At 37.2% G+C, this 20,249-nt stretch overlaps 1 protein-coding gene across 1 annotated transcript; it reads right to left on the bottom strand.

Moving 5' to 3' along the window:
* Nucleotides 1–17,951: 17,951 nt before the first annotated feature.
* LOC141595601 (uncharacterized) lies at nt 17,952–18,533 on the bottom strand. Its single transcript, XM_074415564.1, has one exon. The coding sequence runs from the start codon at nt 18,531–18,533 to the stop codon at nt 17,952–17,954; it is 582 nt and encodes a 193-aa protein (XP_074271665.1).
* Nucleotides 18,534–20,249: the final 1,716 nt, after the last annotated feature.

Here is a 20,249-nt window from a genome sequence, read left to right on the forward strand (position 1 = left end):
CAATGAAGCGAGAAAAAGCTAAGAGTGTGATCAGATAAAGAGGGATATGTCAGGATTTCAGTTCACCATGGCAGTTCACTAACTCAAACATAAATAGTCCAGACCATCTACTGTGAGAAGGGCAAGGGAAAGGTCCTTCCGGTCTGCTATCCACCCTAGATTACAACTAACTTAACTTCCGTCCTCATTAGGGTAGTCTACTGTTCATAGCAGGTTTGTTCATTCTAATCTTCTGATCTAGGAGTGAATTTAACCAGATTAAGGGGTTTAGAAGCGTTCACTCAACTAAACTTATTACAGTTATAATGCTATGGGGCAGTTCTTATAATTAATCGTCTAAGTTATTCATGATTTTATCAATTTCCTACCATGGCTCCCCTAATCCTAACATAAAGGAAATTAGATACTCATACTATCGGAATTAATAACAATAACGCTCACGAGAGACATGATGAATGGATTATGATAAATTTGAAGCATAAACAATAATGATAACAAAGATAATAAGCAAGAGAACAATAATTAAGAAAAAGCAAAGAATTAGATTAAGGGAAAGGAAAGACTACAAAGTTTGAATCCAGAGTAAAGAGATGCAAAGCAAAGTAGCAGCAGTAATTAAGAGGAGTAAAGTATGATTAAGATGGTGAAAAGATGATTAAAACCTAATCCCGACTTCCTTTATATAGGGAAGTGATTATTAACATAAAATAAACCTATCACAGAATAAAAAAACCGTGTACAAAAGCTAATCACTCGATCGAGAAACTTCATTCCTCTCGATCGAGTGATATTCCAGCAAAACACCTCGATCGAGCAACTTGGGCTCTCGATCGAAAACTCCCAAAATAGCTCCCTTCAATCGAGTACAGCAGGGACTCGATCGAACACCTGCATCTACCAATTCCACTCGATCGAACAACAAATCTCTCGATCGAGTGTCTTCCACTGAAAAACAACCTTGAAATCGTTTGGTTAGCTTCCAAAGACTTCCTTCACGCTTCCCGAGGTATGACATTCTGCTCTAAATCTCCATCTCCTCAAAATGCATGCTAAGAGGCACGAAGAAGGCACGATTCCACTACTTTAAGGTCCATTCCTACAAATGAGACAAAACAAACCAAAGTAGCCAATTCGGGGAATTTTGCAATACAAAGCAATGAAAATGACATAGAAATGCGTGAAATAAGAGGCTAAAAAGACAATATAAATTGCATGTATCATATTGCTTGTCAGGTAGGATAGCTATTCAATCACTTGAATGATTACTTGGATAATGTTATATGATTGTTTGATTGAGTTATGTTGGATTAATTATGATTGTTGAATTGTTGGATTGAGATAACTATGTCGAGATTAATTGTTTATACCTTAGCTCGTGACTGAGACGATTTGATTATTGATTACCTCAGCTCGTGACTGAGATGATTTGATTATTGACTACCTCAACTCATGACTGAGATGATTATATTGATTATTTGATTCCTCAGCTTCGTGTCTGAGAAGGTAAGATTATTGCGTTACTCAATTGTTTGCATTTTCATATCATGAGCACTTGCATTGGATACCACAGGACTGGTTCTGCAGGACCTATTTCTGGGATGATGAGACTACCTAAACTTCAGTTAGGATGATGAGACTACCCCGGCCAGGGATTGGCGGGATAAATGGGAGCGTCGGAGGATTGCTCTATGTGCTTGCTCTACGCGACCACGCTAGCCAGGATCATTCTGAGTACCAGTCACGTTAGATTGACCGACCAATTTGACCACTACACAATCATTAAATAAATCTTTTAAAATACTTTTTCAAGGGCACTTTCATATTTGCATAGATCGAGTCGAGTCACCACTAAAAAACCGATTTTAGTTAAATCTCGCGACACTAACATGTAAGCCTGAGAGTATAAAATCCCATCTTTTAATCTTGTTTATATTGTTTTGTATTTTATTTTACGAGTTTACATCATATTAATGCCAAGACGATAATTTCTTAAAACACACATTTCAACCTATTTCGTCAAAATAGTTCATATCTGACAATTAGAAGAAATGCGGTGTCTGATGCGCCTTCTGGAAGGATTGCAGCTTCTGATGCTTCTCTTCCAAAGGCTTCTTTCAGCTGCTCTGTTTCTTCTTCTCCTCAGATTCATTTTTTTTCTCTTTCTTTCTTTTTCAGTTCTTTTCTTTTCTTTCAATCTACTTCTTTTAATTAGTTTTCATCAAATTATTTTACTCTTCAATTCATTTTCTTAAACCTTTTCTTCTTGAGTCGGTTTAAATCGCTAATTCTTCACATTGGTTGGATTATTCGGTCTCATACTTAAATCTGGGTTTTATTGACTCGGTAATTAATACTTTGTCTCTTAAATTCACTTTTTGTACATTAAAGTTTCTGTTTTGCTTTTTAAACTCAACCTTTAAGCTTTTAAATCCGTTTAATTCGTCTTATAATCATTAGTAATCAATATTAATTGGTTTGAGATGGTTTTTGTACATAAAATTCATTCTTAATATTTATCATTCGGGTTTAATCATTAACATGTAAATAAAATTAATTTTTATAATCAATTAACCGTAACAACCAACCCAGTTTGACTTTCAAAGTCAGAACCCATCCCGGAACTAAAACAGTCGGTGATGCGCCTCTTCCAAAGGACGCACACATTGCTGCGCGTGTTCTAGGCTGACTTCTGCCTCTAAACACCTTCTCGCTTCAACGTAGCCTTACACTAGGATATATTAATCGACTATTAATTTCTAGTATCACCTATTTGACCATATTTTGAGTCTTCTAATTTATTTTTTGTTAGTATTAATTTATTTTCCAAATTTATTTTATTTATTTTCCTTTTATTTGTTATTTCTATTTATTTCCAAGTTTATTTTTATTTCCTTATTTTATTACTTTCCTTATTTTCCAATTTCCTAATTCGATTAATTTCCTTATTTCAATTAATTTTATTTCTTTTATTTTTAAATCAATTTTTTTTGCATTTATATGATGTACATCTGTCATGTATATTTTGTATTATATTTTATTTTTTAATCTTGTTTGCTTGATTGTTTCACATATAATTAATGTAAACTCCAACTTCTATTCAATTGATCGTTCACTGACTTAGTCTAATCTCACATGCTAGGATTAATTTGTTGGATGTTGTATTGCATGGATAAAATTGACAACATATTGAGTATAAATAACTTCCCTGATCATTAGTAGAGGCCGCTATCGAGGCGGGCGGGATTAGGTGTTCAAATAAACAGGCTTCCTAATACGTACCTGATGTGTGCATTTTACATAGTCTTTATAGGCCATTTATGCACACATTTCTATGCTATTTTAGTAGTAATTTGCTACGAATATGCCCCGAATAGTCTACTTTGGGTTCTCTTGTCATATTTGCAGGTATGAGCCAGGAAGGAGTAAATCAAGCCTAAAACATGTCCCTAGGCATGCATTTAGGAGATGAGTTGAATTGGAGCTTGGGAACTATTGATTTGAGATGCGCGCGGAAGTAAAGAAGCTAGGCGAGCAAAACAAGAACTCTAAATTACGAGTGCTTAATTCAAAGAGCCATATCTCGAGTTCTACAACTGATATTCAGGTGATTCGAATTGTAGATGAAAGCTTATACTCTTAGCTTTCCAACGCCACAAAAATCGCTTGATTCGGACAAGTAACGAAGAAATGGCAGCCGTTTGAAGTTCAGTGCGCGAAGTAGGAATTACGCGTTGAGAAGTCCTCGATCGAGAGGAATTGTTCTCGATCGAGAGTAATGCTAAGGAATATCACTCGATCGAGAGCCTTAAGTGCTCGATCGAGCAACAATATTTGACGGGCTTGGCCTGTTTTGTTATTTAGGTTTAGCAAGTCATTATTTTGTTATAAATAGGCTTGCACGCAAAACACATGGGACACAGACGGGACTGGAGCTCTTCTCCAGTTTCGACCCTTTCTTATTCCGGTTCTTGAAACTCTATTCTATTCTTAATTCATTTTGGTATTTTCTTCCCCTTATTTTATGCTTTATTCTTTAATTATGCATTGCTAATTCTCTTGCTAAGACAATAGGGGATCCATGATTTTGTTAGATTAGTAATCAATTTATTTTGATAATGCTCGTATGATTTATGTTGTTGTCGCTACATTTAATTGCTATAGTTTAATTGAGTCGACGCAATTAGATTATAAACCTTAGTAAACCTCGTCCTAGATCGAAAGATTGGATAGGGTGAGACTCGTAGCGATACATTAAGGCACGGTAGTGAGGGCGAAAGCTAAGCTATTTGTGTTTTAGGGCGAATTAAGGACCGAAAGGTGACGTTCGTTACCCCTTAGATCTATTGGCTTGACCTTAGACCTAGATTGCTAAACTAATTAATCGCGGTGAACCGACTGTCTTAGCTATCCCTCTACCCTTGCTTTTCTCCTATTCTCTCAATCTCGTAGTTTAATAAATCAATACTAAAACCCCCACTTGTGACCGAATAAACGAACCGTTAAAACAGATATCTTGCCTCCCTGCGGATCGACCCTTACTACTACCTTTTAGTAATTTGGTTTTATAAATATTATTTTTGATACTAAAACGACGGTATCAAATTTTGGCGCCGTTGCCGAGGAAGCAATTGCCCTATTTGTTTTTTTTTTGTTTCCTTTATTTCCCCTCCGTCTCAGGGAATTTTATTTCCTGAGACAGTTCTTATCTTCCTTGCTAGTGTTGTTTGATAGGTCCTACAGGTCCTATGGCGATGCTTCAGAAGGTATTTTGTGAGAGATGCGGTACTGTGGGACACGATGCAGTTCACTGCCTTGCAGATCGTGACCAAGTTTATGCTTATCGACAGTATAAACAAAGTCACTATGTTTCGTCCCCACCTCGCAGTTATGCACCACCGCATCCGTACTATCAACGAGGTTTCCAAGAGCCCTCCTATCCTTTTTCGCCGCAGCAACCAACCCCCGCTCCCGCTGTCAACAATGAAGAGTTTGATGAGTTAAAATCGCTATTAGAGACACTCACTCTTCAAGTGGAACAAACGAGGAACGCCTCAATTGAGAGTCTTACGCACCAGGTCGCTCAAGTAAAAATCGAGCCAGACTTTGATGTGTACGACTCAGACTCCGAGGACGATTACTTCATTGCGATATTTGACAAGGGAATCCCAGCAGAAAAATTGGTCGATCGAGCTCCTCAAAGCTCTCGATCGACTGCTGGTGGGGAGATGTTGTTCGATCGACCTGCTACCACTGATCGATCGAGCAGATTAGGTGAAAAGAGTCTCGATCGAGTGCTGCAACCTCTCGATCGACCACAGTTGCTGCGGACATCAATGGTTATTCATCCAATTATGTCCCAATTGACGATGTGAAGGCTAACGAAGGTCATACCGCTCCAATAGAAGGTACTATCATTCCTTTTATTGACCGTAGTACGACTAGTTTTAGTCCTTCCGTTGATTCATATGCTGTTTTTAAATTGACGCCTCCGCCCCAACTCGGGAGCAATTTGGAAGAAAATCGTTTTATTTCTTCTTATGCAGGTCTAACAAGCTGGGACCCGGGAAGGGAATCGAAAGATTCTATCCCGCCTAGGAAGAAAGCACGACAATGGGTAGATAAAGTCGTGATGGAGGCTGTGATAGGCCATTGACTCGATACTGCTGTGATATGGAGGACGATTGTGAAGCTCCTAATGGCTGAAATAACTGCTTTCAGTCAAAGGCCTCGAGGAGGAGTGAATTATTTCGTTAGTTGTTAAGCCGGGTTTGCAACCCCGTGCACTTTGGAATAACTTTTACACTTAAAACCATACTTGCTTTTTAAACATTTTTAGACATTTAGTTGGGTAGACTTTGTTTCTCACGCAAAACAATTATTTGGTATTTGGAATGCATTTTTGAGTTTTGCAGATAGCTAATGAAGGTTTGATCGAGTAGTTTACTACTCGATTGAGGGGAAATTGGAAGGACATAGTCTCGATCGAGAGCCGTATCCGGTCGATCGAGGAAGAGGATGCATAGCCAAGTCTCGATCGAGTAACCTTGTTACTCGAAGGTTACTCGATCGAGAGGTCTCTTGAGGAAATCAGCTCGATCGAGAGCTCTTTGAAAAAAAAAACTCCTCGATCAAGGAGATTTCGATACTAAGGGGAGTTCCTTCGACTTCTCTTATTCTTTTCGACTTATTTTCCTCCTTTATTACTTCCCAATTTCGTGCACTCCCTCTCCCTTAATTTTCTATCTGTTTATATTAGCCCAGAAAAAACCAAATCGGACTACGGACCCTGCTGTTGCCGTAGCCACCTCTTCTGCTGTGCTTTTGTCTCGTGCGCGCTTACTGAGTAGTACGCTGGCTACTCATCCCCTTAGTTTGATGCTGGTTTGGGGAAGCCGTCCTGTGAGTACCGTCTTCCCTTGCTTTTCCATCTCATTTACTGTATTTTAGGAACATGTATTAGGTTTGCGTACCCCATCTCCCTTTTTGCTACTGTTGGTTAGCTGTGAAGACAATGAGGACATTGTCTGTTTTGGTTTGGGGAGGGTATATGCATCCTTTTGTGTCTGCATTTGCATTCGTTTTGCATTCATATTTCTTGCATTTCCGTATGCATTGCACTTAATTTCGAAAAATTATTAACCCATAAAAACTTAAAAATTTCACAAAAATTCAAAAAAAAATCACGTTTAATTTTGCATTTAGGTTGTGTCGGAATGGACCATTTCTATGCTAGAATTGTTTTCACTTAAGCCTTGCAAATTTCTCACGACTTTTAGTAATTTTCAAAGCAATTTCTCGAATTTCGTTTCTAAATATGTTGACCAATTAGACTTGACTTGAAATTTTGGCAAACTACAATAACTTTCTGAGGTTTAGAGCTTTATAAACTGGTGACATATATGACCATTTTCATATAGGAATTGAGAGTAGTACTCCTTGCATATCATGTATCATCAATTTGTACATTTATGAAATTCAATTGCTTATTGCCCACATACATTCGGGTTAGTGGTTGGTGTCACATGCAGGGAGATGCTTACATTACCTTTTCTTTCATTTTTACCCATATAACTCCACATTTAGCCAAATTTGCCTTTTGTCCCTTAACTACATCCAAATTTAGCCTGCCCTGTCAAGCTAGTTTAGATTGTTTTGTGGTATATTATTTATCGTGCCAAGTTTGGTCTTATATCTAAAGTTGTGGGAGTTGGTAACTTATGAAGGAAAGGAGGAAAAAAATGAAAAAATCAAAATAAGAAAAAAAAAATCGAAAAAGAAAAGAAAAAAAAAAGAAAGATGTTTCACTCCTATGCTTTATTATAATCATATGAGGAGTATTTTCAGTGAGTTTTGTGCCAAATGAAGAGCACTTCTGCTTAATTTTGATGGATAAGAGATGGATATGTTCCATTTGGTTCTGTTAGGGTGCTAGCTTGATCACCTATACCTTCACATTTCCGAAAAATGTTTTGCCTATTCTTACCCATTGCCTCACTTTACCATAATTTTGTAAGCTCTCTTTGTGACGGACCTCGTTTGGTTGGAATGTATGTGTACGGTAGCTAGAATTGTCTATCATATTAGTTGCATGCATGTTTATGTGGGTCGTAGTTTAGGTGAGCGTCTATTTTTCTTTCTCTCTTACATATAATGCTTACCTTGTGCTTAATTGAGAGAGAGTGACCCGGGAGAGTCCAATTTTGAAAGTCTTGCAAGGTCAAAAGTTCAACTATTTATGAGATATGTATAAATTCGTTTGCTTTGTTATTGCGCTATTAGTAGTTGACTCTTTTGCATTAAATCGGTTTGAGTAAACGGTTTCAGCTTGTCCTAGTTTTTGTTCCTTTCCATTTAGCTCATTAGTTAGTTGCATTTAGCTTGCTTGAGGACAAGCAAAGGTTTGGTTTGGGGAAGTTTGATGTGTGCATTTTACATAGTCTTTTTAGTCCATTTATGCACACATTTCTATGCTATTTTAGTAGTAATTTGCTACGAATATGCCCCGAATAGTCTACTTTGGGTTCTCTTGTCATATTTGCAGGTATGAGCCAGGAAGGAGTAAATCAAGCCTAAAACATGTCCCTAGGCATGCATTTAGGAGATGAGTTGAATTGGAGCTTGGGAACTATTGATTTGAGATGCGCGCGGAAGTAAAGAAGCTAGGCGAGCAAAACAAGAACTCCAAATTATGAGTGCTTAATTCAAAGAGCCATATCTCGAGTTCTACAACTTATATTCAGGTGATTCGAATTGTAGATGAAAGCTTATCCTCTTAGCTTTCCAACGCCACAAAAATCGCTTGATTCGGACAAGTAACGAAGAAATGGCAGCCGTTTGAAGTTCAGTCGCAAGCGGGAATTACATGGCCGAGAAGTCCTCGATCGAGAGAAACTGTTCTCGATCGAGAGGAATGCTAAGGAATATCACTCGATCGAGAGACTTAAGTGCTCGATCGAGCAACAATATTTGACGGGCTTGGCCTGTTTTGTTATTTAGGTTTAGCAAGTCATTATTTTGTTATAAATAGGCTTGCACGCAAAACACATGGGACATGAGACGGATCGGAGCTCTTCTCCGTTTCGACCCTTTCTTATTCCGGATCTTGAAACTCTATTCTATTCTTAATTCATTTTGGTATTTTCTTCCCCTTCTTTTATGCTTTATTCTTTAATTATGCATTGCTAATTCTCTTGCTAAGACAATAGGGGATCCATGATTTTGTTAGATTAGTAATCAATTTATTTTGATAATGCTCGTATGATTTATGTTGTTGTCGCTACATTTAATTGCTATAGTTTAATTGAGTCGACGCAATTAGATTATAAACCTTAGTAAACCTCGTCCTAGATCGAAAGATTGGATAGGGTGAGACTCGTAGTGATACATTAGGGCACGGTAGTGAGGGCGAAAGCTAAGATATTTGTGTTTTAGGGAGAATTAAGGACAGAAAGGTGACGTTCGTTACCCCTTAGATCTATTGGCTTGACCTTAGACCTAGATTGCTAAACTAATTAATCGCGGTGAACCGACTGTCTTAGCTATCCCTCTACCCTTGCTTTTCTCCTATTCTCTCAATCTCGTAGTTTAATAAATCAATATTAAAACCCCCACTTGTGACCGAATAAACGAACCGTTAAAACAGATATCTTCCCTCTCTGCGGATCGACCCTTATTACTACCTTTTAGTAATTTGGTTTTATAAATATTATTTTTGATACTAAAACGACGGTATCAGTACCCTCACCCCTTACTCATATATCTGTGAACACCCGTGTTCATTGGCATCACGAGAGTCATTCTAGACATATAATGCTAAGGGTAATGAATTTCTTAGTGTTCATGTCACTACTTTGTGTCTTGACATGATATGAAGTATTCGAACGGTTCCAATTTTCCATAAAAATTGGGGCGACTCCACAAATGCAAGCTTGTCAAATCTTTCACCGGTTTCAATGCCTTTCAAATCGGTAACGGCCCATGACGTGCTTTGGCTCGCGCCGGAGTTCCGTGGGAGAAGTGTCGCCGCCTCGAAACCAACGCACTGGTGTGCGCGGCGCGGGTGGCTGTGTTCACGCTTCCTTGCTACTCAATTTCAAGAAACACAATTATGTAGCATGATCCATTAACTTGGCGGAGGATGTGCCATTAACTATCTTGAGCTTTTGAGGGGCCAATCCTCTCAACACATGTCTCCTTTGTTAGGTTCATACACCTATTATAAGACATTTCTTATAATGAACTAATTAACATTTTAGTTTGAGTTCTTTAGATCTAGTGCATGCATAAATAGATAAGAAATAAAATGAGAAAAACAATGTTCCTTACATTGTTATTTTCGGATTATTGGGCACAAGGAAGGTATCCTACCTTCACTTGTTCTTGAGTTTTGAATAGTAGGATGATCTTCCAACCAAGTGCTCAAATAAGAACACCTCCTTTAGAGAACACCCAAGATTAAACATAAAAACTACTACAAGTTTTTAACTAGAAAGTTGTAGTAATAACCCTTATAAAATATTATTACTCTAGTAATTTAGGAATAATATCACCATATTATTTTTAGAGAGTTTATATGAGAGATGTAAGAGAGAGGTTATGTAATGCATCAAGTTAGTAAAAATAGAGCAACAAGTTCTCTGTATAAGAGCAACAAAACCGGCACCCCTCTTTTGGGTGAGTGGGTTTTTGCTTTTCAATTTTTTATTGCATGCATTAGACTAGGTGTTAGAGTAGGGTTGTGATAATAGAGAAAGTGTAATAATTATGTTTTCTAGCATCTTTTCCAAACACAAAAGACAAAGCCTAATGGAGTCCTAAACACTCCACATAAAACCGGTTATGGGGTATTTACGGGTCCATTTCGGTTTTCGACATTTGTTCCGTAAATGCTTATAAATCGTGTATTTAATTATCTAGCATAATTAAATATTAATTTCACCAAATAACTATTATGTGGCAAATTAATAACCGATAAATATATACTCAACTTGTTGAGTAATATTCTATTATTATCACAACATATAATGGGTATCACTATGCCCATTTTAATTAATTTACAACTTATTATAAATATAATTATCTTACTACCCTTACCTCAAAATAATTATAAATCTAATTAACTTAATAACCGACCGCACTATTGTTGAGGACACATACTCCAATATCCTTTCATTGTAGGTGAATTTCATCTTTAACTTCTTAAAGTTGCAACTCCCTGTCCCTAAGCTACTTGGCCACTGTACCCCGAGTACCATATCACACCAACCAATGAAATCATCAAAACATCAGTCACAAATTGAGTGTTTTGCAACTGCCATGCAAACTTTTTACTCATGAGATAACGTACAAGGAAATTGACTCCCATATGCAACTGTCACAGATTGAGGCTCAATATTATCCAATTTACATCCTAACTTCACAGCCATTTCTTGATCAAGGAAGTTTTGTATAATTCCAGAATCAATCAAAATATACGGCGTTTTTTTTTCCAACATAGCCAGTCACTCGCATAGTTTGAAAACCAGATCTGCCTACTAATGCATTCATTGAGATACAAGGATCAAACCCAACTATGTCATATCCCACATCTGATTCCTCAATTTCCTCTACCAAACTCATATCCAGTTGCTCATCAAATTCAACCCCAACTACTTCTATTGCAAACAATTGAGTCCCTTTCACTTTGCAATTGTGGTTTCTGTCAAATGACTCATGACATAACTAACATTCCCATTTTTTCTATTTTTCTGTGCTCTATGCCACACTAATGAATCTAGTGGGTCTTTGAGGATGAATTGGTGGCAAAGATTGAGTACCATTGGAGGATTGGGTGGGTAATAACCCTTTAGAAGTGGATTTGTTATCAAAAGAGTTCTGAAATGACACAGATTTTGTAACAGACGTAGATTTTTGTGTTAAACTTTTTGGTGTATATTTTGTGACAGACAAAGACTCTTCATGCATCCTAGCATATTCAAATACAGGTGCAAGATTTTGTGGTTTAAAAGCTTTCACAAATGGTTTCAAAGAAGGTTTCAAAACAACAATGAAACTGTCAAAAAAATATTATTCAGGCAATAAAGGGTTTCTTTGCATCATTAATCTTTTTAAATTCTTAAATGCATCCAAGTAATCATCAATGGAACCAGTATGATGCCAACTTATTAAACTCCTCTATTACATTTCCAGCAATTTCCTCCTTAAATCTTGCACACAAATCAGTTATGAAATCATCCCAATCAACATGCTGCCTCACAACAATATAACTGTTAAACCAAGATTCAGCTCTAGCAATCATATACATACTAGACTACTAGTCAAATCAACACGTTCATAAATAATTTTACACAAGTTAAAGTACTTCAGACATTTTTTTCATCCAAATTCTAGGGTTATTGTCATCAAAATAAGGAAACTCGAGTTTTGGAGTAAATTTGAGATGATTTCTATTACCTTGATAAGAGGATTCTCCATCTTCATACCCAGATTCTCGATTAGTAGGACCTTTCTGTAACACCCCCTTCTACCAAGGTACTTTACCAAGGACTACCCTAGAATGAAAGGCTCTTACCATCTTGGTTGCTCGAGGTTAGTATATCAAAGTTAACCATCCAAAACACATTTATTAAAGTGCAACTGAGTTTAACGATTACATGTTTCCAAAAGCCAAACCAAAGTACAACTGTGAAATGTCTAACAACTACAAAGAATGAAAGCTAAGTCTCTTTACGGTGAAGCTAGACTCGAGTGATGACTCCCCATAAATTTTCCATAGCTAAAGAACTGCATCATCTATCACAATCTGCTCACCATCCCCGAATGGATCACCACAGATTTTATAAAACAACAACGGGGTCAGTTACTGAATAACCAAAGTAAGACAAGTACAAAAAGGCAACCAGCTGATCATCATCCTCCTCCAGTCTCTCGATCTCACACAGTAACCAACTACACACCAAAGTGTGTAGCCCTGCCAGATAACCCATCGCAACAGGTAATCCTCACCGCCAGTGGAGGACCGCAGTCAATCCCCGCCTAAGCCCCGCTCATCACCGAGCGATATCCATGTCCCTTAATGTGCACATCTCCTCCCATGGCGGGTTCCACGAAGGGCGAACTAGGGTGTGAAGCCACTCCCGCAAGTGACTCCACAACAATCTTCACAACACCAACACTCCAACAATGATCAGCAGACAAACAATCGTACACAATACAACATAATCTCAAATCAATTAAACAAGAACTAAGTAGGAAAACCCTACCTTCTCATAACCTGTTATGCCGCAGCCAATCATAAAAATGCACAAGGAGTAACACATCATCACCTACAACATGATAATTAACAATTAACAATACATACAATGACCAAAACCATAAACCCCCAAATTAAACCAAAACAATAATTGGGGCCAAACCCTAAAATACAACCTATTAACTGATTACAAAGAATAAAAGACTTACCAAAGAAATCGAAACAAGAGATGGAAGTATACACTTGCGATCGATCAATTAGCCTTGAGAGTGATTAGGGTGATTAGAGAGATAAGAGCATCGTTATGTTTTGGTAAAATGATTTAGAAACCGTAAAAGTGTAATTTATAATAATCCCTAATCACCTTAACCAAATCGTGGAAATAAACCAGTCAGACCGGATACTCTGTGGAGTATAGAGTATACTCGGCCGAGTATCCTCTACTCGGTCGAGTATTCTCATACTCGGCCGAGTATTCCTGGGCAGTAAACTGTCCAGAAACACACGACACACTTACTCGGCCGAGTAAGCCATATTCGGCCGAGTAATTCACTTAGAAAACCCTAGTATTACAGTCTTCCCCCCTTAAAAAGAACTTCGTCCCCGAAGTTCCATCCCAACCTATAAAATATGGACACCTAACACTAAGTCTACCAACCACGTTTACTTCCAAAACATGGCTCACGATATCGTCCCAACTACAGCATAGTTTCTCAATACTAACTACATAGTACTATCAAATACCCACAACATAAATGTTGCCAACTCTATCTTACTTCCATAACGCTCACCAGCAAACTCAATATCAAGACAATCCACCAGACAAGATAAACCACCAAAACGGAATGTTACACTTTCCCTTGTTCTTGTGCCTTCAACAACACCATAATTTCCCTAATAGTTGAAGTTTGATGCTCTAATTTCTGCTCCAAAGTCAAAATTCTTCCCTCCATTGCTGATTTAATTGGTGAACAGTCAATTTTCTTATTGCATGTCCCAATTTAGGGTTTGCAAATTTGGGGAAAAAAATTTGTAATATTTTTTGAGTGAAATTAAAGAATTGCGGAAGCTAATCAAAGGATCAAAAGTCTGACACCAATGATACGGAATGCAGGAAGCTGCTCTATTTAGATAAAGAAGAGAGAACTTCGGGAAGAATGTATATTTTAGCTATGAAATTAAGGAGGGGAATGAGAGCTAAGAAACGAACTGAAAGTTGTATTAATTTTGAGAATGAATGATTAAATTCGAGGATTTCCGGTTTATATATAATTGACAGCTAATTTCCAGCTAACTGCCTAACTAATTGACAGCTACACAATATCATTCTAACTGCTTTATAACAACTTCTGGCGCCAAATAACCCATTCAGTTACTCTACATCATACTAATTTCGTAGGTTCCGAAAAGGATATGTGGCTTCAGTATGCCCATGTATTTTTGTTTGACTAGTGACATCATCATCATACATCCAACAACACAAAAAAATTAAAACTATCAGATTATTTTTCACCTTTGAACCCAATAAACTATTTCATTAGAGAATTTGGATCAATTGTTTAAGTACTTTGAGCAATTAGATAGATTTTAGGAAAATATTTATATAGTAGTTACACGAAATTTGTATACGTTTTAGGTATACAAATTAATGAAAAAAAAAATTGAAAGAGTAAAGTCTGTATGTGAAAAAAGTAATTCTGTTTCCAATTGCACATTATCGTCGAAAAATGTATTCTATGAATACAAAATTAGTTCTCTATTAAACTCATAAAAAAACGGATAATTCACGTGGTACCCCTGAACTTTGTCACTTTGCACATTGTGCCAAATTTTTAAGTTTAAGCACTTAATATCCTTTAGCTTTGAAAAAAAAAAGAATTGCCAAAACTCAATTTCTGGTATATGATTTATGCTCAATTGAAATTTTTAAGAACAATAAAAAGGGCTCGTCATGCTTGAAAATTAAACCTCGGGAATATTTTGTGTATGAATTTAAAAAGTTGGGTACCACGTGCAAAATGGCATAGTTCAGAGGTGCCACGTGAATTTTACGGAAAAATAATAATAATAATAATAATAATAATAATAATAATAATAATAATAATAATAATAATAATAATAATAATAATAATAATAATAATAATAATAATAATAACAATAATAACAATAATAACAATAATAACAATAATAATAATAATAATAATAATAATAATAATAATAATAATAATAATAATAATAATAATAATAATAATAATAATAATAATAATTTTTCCGATTTTTTTTCAGCAAGGCATATTGAAGAATTTTATTTAACGGTTGTTTGTGTTATTTGGGAGAAGTATGGAATGAGGTTTTAATTGACAGCATTAAAAAATAAGGGTAAAATAGGTAGATAAAAAAGAATCACGTACATGATTTCTCAAATGCTACGTGGGGTAGCATTCATTTTAGGTACCTTTTTTGGTCAAAAAAAGGTAGTTGCCAAACACTCTAAAATAATAAGGTACTTGATTTTTTTTTTGACAAAAAAGCTACTTGAGGCAAATAAGGTACCTGAAGTGTACAGTCAAACGGAGCCAAAGAATGAAATCATGATCAGAAGTAGAAACCAAAGACGATCAGTAATATAAAGTGAAGTAGAGTGAATGATTTAGTACCATCAACGGGCAAAGTATTGGCAGGTTGAAAAAAAATTGGTATAAATTTAAGGGTAAAATGATAACTTATACCTAGAATAATTCTACTTTTCAAACTTTTTTTTTTGGGGGGGGGGGGGAGAAAGAGTAAGCTTCTGATTAATAAAATATTGTCCCAATAACATTACTCAGTTGCTTAAGCTCATCATGCTTAAACCATCTGAATGTGTTCTACCCATTCTAATACATGAGCATTTCGACATTTAATAGCATATTGTCTAATTCTACTTTTAACCTCATGCTTCACATTGTCAACATACAAGTACTTTTGGTCTCCAAATATAACCATCAATCCTGCTAGAATTTCTCATCTGCCATAGATGGTACATCAGGCATGCCAGTATCACATCAATCACCATCTTCCTGCAAGCAGAAGGCTGTCTCTAGCTAATCAGCCATTGAATACACTCAATGTCAGACAAGGTAATGTTGCACCAAACACTCAGCATATGAACACATTGCTTGCTATAACAACATTCAAAGAAGAGATGATTATGAGACTCTTCTTGAATGCCACATAAAAAGCAACAATTAGTCTGCACAATCTTCATCTTATACAACCTATCCTGTGTGAGCAGCCTCTGATGAGCAACAAGCCAACACAGGATGGAATGTTTAGCTAAAATCCACTTGTTTAGAATCCAGGGATACCAAGCAACCTTCACTCCATCTGGTTTCAGCCACTGGTATCCAGCACTAACACTAAAGTGCTCTAATCCATTCCCAGCAAATAAATACTCTCTAAAAATCTCCTTGGCCTGGCAGATTTTTCTACAAGCCCAGCTACTACCCACTCCTAGTTTGTAAGTCATCCAATCAGATTGGTTAATGTAAACTACATGCACCCATCTTACCCAGAGGTAGTCTTTCTTCTGAGTTACCCGCCAAGCATATTTACCAATACTGGCAACATTCCACAGGTACAAATCCTTAAGCCCTAAGCCACCTTGTTTTTTAGGCTTACAGATCTGTTCCCATGAAACTAATGCAGGGCTTTCTTTATTGTCAGTTCCATGCCAAAGGTAAGCTCTGCACACTGCTTCTATTTTGCCAATGACAGTTTTTGGCAATATAAAAATTCGACCCCAATAACTATGCAAATTAGTGAGGACTACTTTGATTAAGACTACTCTCCCTGCATATGAGAGCTTCCTAGAACCCAAACTCCTGATTCTATCCACCACCCTCTCAACTAGACAAGTACAGTCAAGGATTCAGGGTCTCTTAGGGGAGACATTAACTCCCAGGTACTTAAAAGGTATTGTCCCCCTTTTAATTCCAGCATTTCAATCTCTTTTACCAACATTTCATCAATTCCATTACAGTAGATATTGGACTTCCCCTTATTCATGACCAGCCCATATGCTTTGGAAAAGTATTTAAAGGACTTTGGCAGTAAAGTAACCGATGCTCTATCCCCTTGGCAGAACAAAATCAGGTCATTAGCAAAACACAGGTGTGATAATTGAACCATGTTGCACAGTGGATGAAATTTAAAAGTCTCCAACTTCTGAACCACCCTCAAAATTCTACTTAGATACTCAAGGTAGATGGTGAATATAAGAGGGGAGAGGAGATCTCCTTGTCTGAGCCCTCTTTGTCCCTTAAAATATCCAAAAATGTTGCCATTTAGAGCCAAAGAATAAGACGGGGTAGTCATACATTGCATAACAATTTGAGTAAATCTTGCATGGAATCCCATTACCTCCAACATGCCATTCACAAAGCTCCACTCAACAGAATCATATACTTTCTGTAAGTCCAATTTCATCAGGAGTCTTGGGGAACAGCTCTTTCTTTTGTACAATTTGATCAAATGCTGGCATATCAAAATGTTTCCTACAATGTCTATCCCTTTAATGAAAGCACTTTGAGATGTACTGATCACATTAGGGAGTACGTGTCCCAGTCTTGCACACAAAACCTTATAAAGACACTTATAAATTGTGTTACAGCAGGCAATTGGCCTGAATTACAACACACTTTCAGGCACCTCAACTTTAGGTATAAGGGTTATGATAGTATTGTTGCACTGTTTTAGCAGTTGCCCAGATTAAAACACCCCTTTTACTGCAGCAACCACATCATGCCCAACAATTCCCCAGTTATCGTTGAAGAACTGACTATTATAGCCACCAGGTCCTGAATCTTTTGTACCTGGAATAGCAAACATAGTCTCTTTGATTTCTTCAGCAGTTACAGGTACTAACAGGATAGCACAATGTTCCTGTGTTAAGCACTGACCAGCTGCCACAATCTTCTTATTGATACTTGTAACCTCTTTAGAAGTTCCCAACAGAATTTTATAATACTGCTCAAATGCATTCTGAATATCTTCAGGTTTGGAACACATACTTTGATTCATATCCTTAATTTGAAACACCTTATTCCTAGCCCTTCTTCTTTTGATTCGAGCATGGAAGTAAGCAGTGTTATCATCACCAGATTTCATCCACTCACATTTTGCTTTTTGCCTCATATATTGATCCCTGGCCCTTTTTAGTTCAACTAGCTTTTGCACACTCTCTTTCAGACAGGCACAACTCTTCATTAAGAGGATCTTGAACTAACAGTGTCTGAAACTGATGCAAAGCAATCTCAGCAACATGAGTAAGATTCTCAATGTCCCCAAAATGCTCTTTATTCAGTTTTCTCAGGTCAGCTTTTAAACCCCTCAATTTTTGGACAATTCTAAACATTGGAGTCCCTTTCCACTCCTTACTCCAACCATTTCTGATAATACTATCATATTCTGGTGCTAAAGACCACATATTAAAATATTTGAAAGGTGTGCCTCCCCTATGGATCTCCCCCTCAAAATGAATAAGACCAGGACAATGGTCAAATAAACCTTCAGGCAAATAGTGCACATAGCTATCAGGGAACATGGTCACCCACTCCACATTAACCAGAACCTTGTCCAGCCTGCTGTAAACCTTGGTTCCATACTCATGCTTGTTAGTCCAGGTGTAGAAAGATCCCCTTGCCCCTAGATCTTCTATATGACAGTCCTGAACCACCTGAGCCAGAGGAATCATCTCAGCATGAGTTATAAGAGCTCCCCCAATTCTTTCATTGCTGGTCATGATTGCATTGAAATCACCTCCAACTAACCATGGTCCTCTCACATTATTTTGGTATTACCTCAGACTGTCCCATAAAGGAATTGTTTCAGCCTGCTTGTTCAAACCATAAATAACAATGAACCAAAACATTTTCCTTCTTGCTTTGTCCAACACTTTGGTATGTATACTCTGGATAGAGATATCATACACCTCAACTTCAAATGAATTAGGATCCGAAATAAGCCAAATCCTTCCCCCTTTATGCAAACTAGAATTTGTACAAATAGACCAATTATCACACAAATTAAACCTAACTTTGTTCCACTTGTTATTCTTAATTTTTGTTTCTAACAAGCCAAATAAACCCACTTTATTTTGAGATAAAAATCTCTTTATTTCTAATTGTTTATTGGGATTATTCAGACCTCTGATGTTCCAGAAACCACAGCTACCCATATTCAGTAATGGTCTTACTTGACTCCCCCGTCTCCATATTCTTGTACTCAATCAACCCCAGTCTAGCTTTGTGCATAGAGTTAGACAAAGCCTCCATAAAGGTCACACCCTCACTAGCAAACCTTCTCCCACCATCCTCATTTCGCATCAACCTAGAGATGAAGCGTCTGGGTAGAGAGCTTTCCACTAGAGGGGTATTAGCAACCATCACTGGAGTCATAACTGTTGCAGGCACAATAGGAGTGGTCGGACCCAGGTTTTGGACAGGTGTCTTCTGACCGCTCCTTTGAACAGATACATTCTTAGGAGGTTGCTTCACTTGGACTGGTTTATCACCTCCTACACCCTTAGGCCTCCACATTTTCTTAACCACAGGTTTATCCACCTTACCCTTCCCACAGTCAACAGCTAAATGACCTAACCCCTTACATTGAGTGCATTCAGAGGTAACCAATCATAGACTACCCTGAGCGTCTGTGTTTTACCATTTTCATCCACAAACTTAAGCACAGTAGGGAAAGTCTGGTCAATATCAACTTCAATCATAATTCTGGCGAACCCTAAGAAATTCCTATGAAAAGTGGCATTATCACATCTTATGAACTTGCCTACTCCACTACAGATTTTCTTTAGGCATTCATTCCCCCAGAATTTAACATCCAAATCAAATAATTTCATTCATATATATAGGAATCCTTTTAACATCATGCTTCACCAGTTGCATTTCAGGGTTCCACTCTTTGATGATAACCGGTTTATTATCAAAGAGTAGATGATCATTATTAAGCACAAATTGTTGTTGTTCCTTAGTTTTAAATCGTACCAGAAAGATACCGTTGGGCATGAAAGAAATCTTGTCAATCCCCTGCGCTTGCCATACCCTGTTGACGAAACATGTGAGAACAGAGCTTGGAGGGTTCGCGCCAAGGACGTAGCAGACCACGGAAGTAGACCAGAACTTGATTTCACTAGCAACGTCATCTTTGGTGATTTGAATCAGCACCGGTTCCACTTGGTCTGATCGTTCTTCCACAGATTCCTCCTGAACCCCTTATTCATCCTCTAGTATGACTTCAAGGTCGACATCCAGCTCCTGTGATGAAAATTGTAACTGTCAATGATGAGATTTCCCTTTATTATTAGATTTTAGTTGGAAATCATCTTGTTGTTTTGTGATTTTTTTATTAGAGATTGAAGATTTCTGCGAATTTTTAGTTGATTTTTTTTTTTTATCGAGCCATTGCTTGAAGAAAAAGCTAACTAAATTTCCATGTGTTTCTC

The sequence above is a fragment of the Silene latifolia genome, chromosome 8 (assembly GCF_048544455.1).
Source record: "Silene latifolia isolate original U9 population chromosome 8, ASM4854445v1, whole genome shotgun sequence".
NCBI classification, from domain to species: Eukaryota; Viridiplantae; Streptophyta; class Magnoliopsida; order Caryophyllales; family Caryophyllaceae; genus Silene; species Silene latifolia.

What these genes read in the sequence shown, in the direction of transcription:
- LOC141595601 (XM_074415564.1), bottom strand. Translation starts at nt 18,533, where the DNA reads ATGACCAGCAATGAAAGAATTGGGGGAGCTCTTATAACTCATGCTGAG.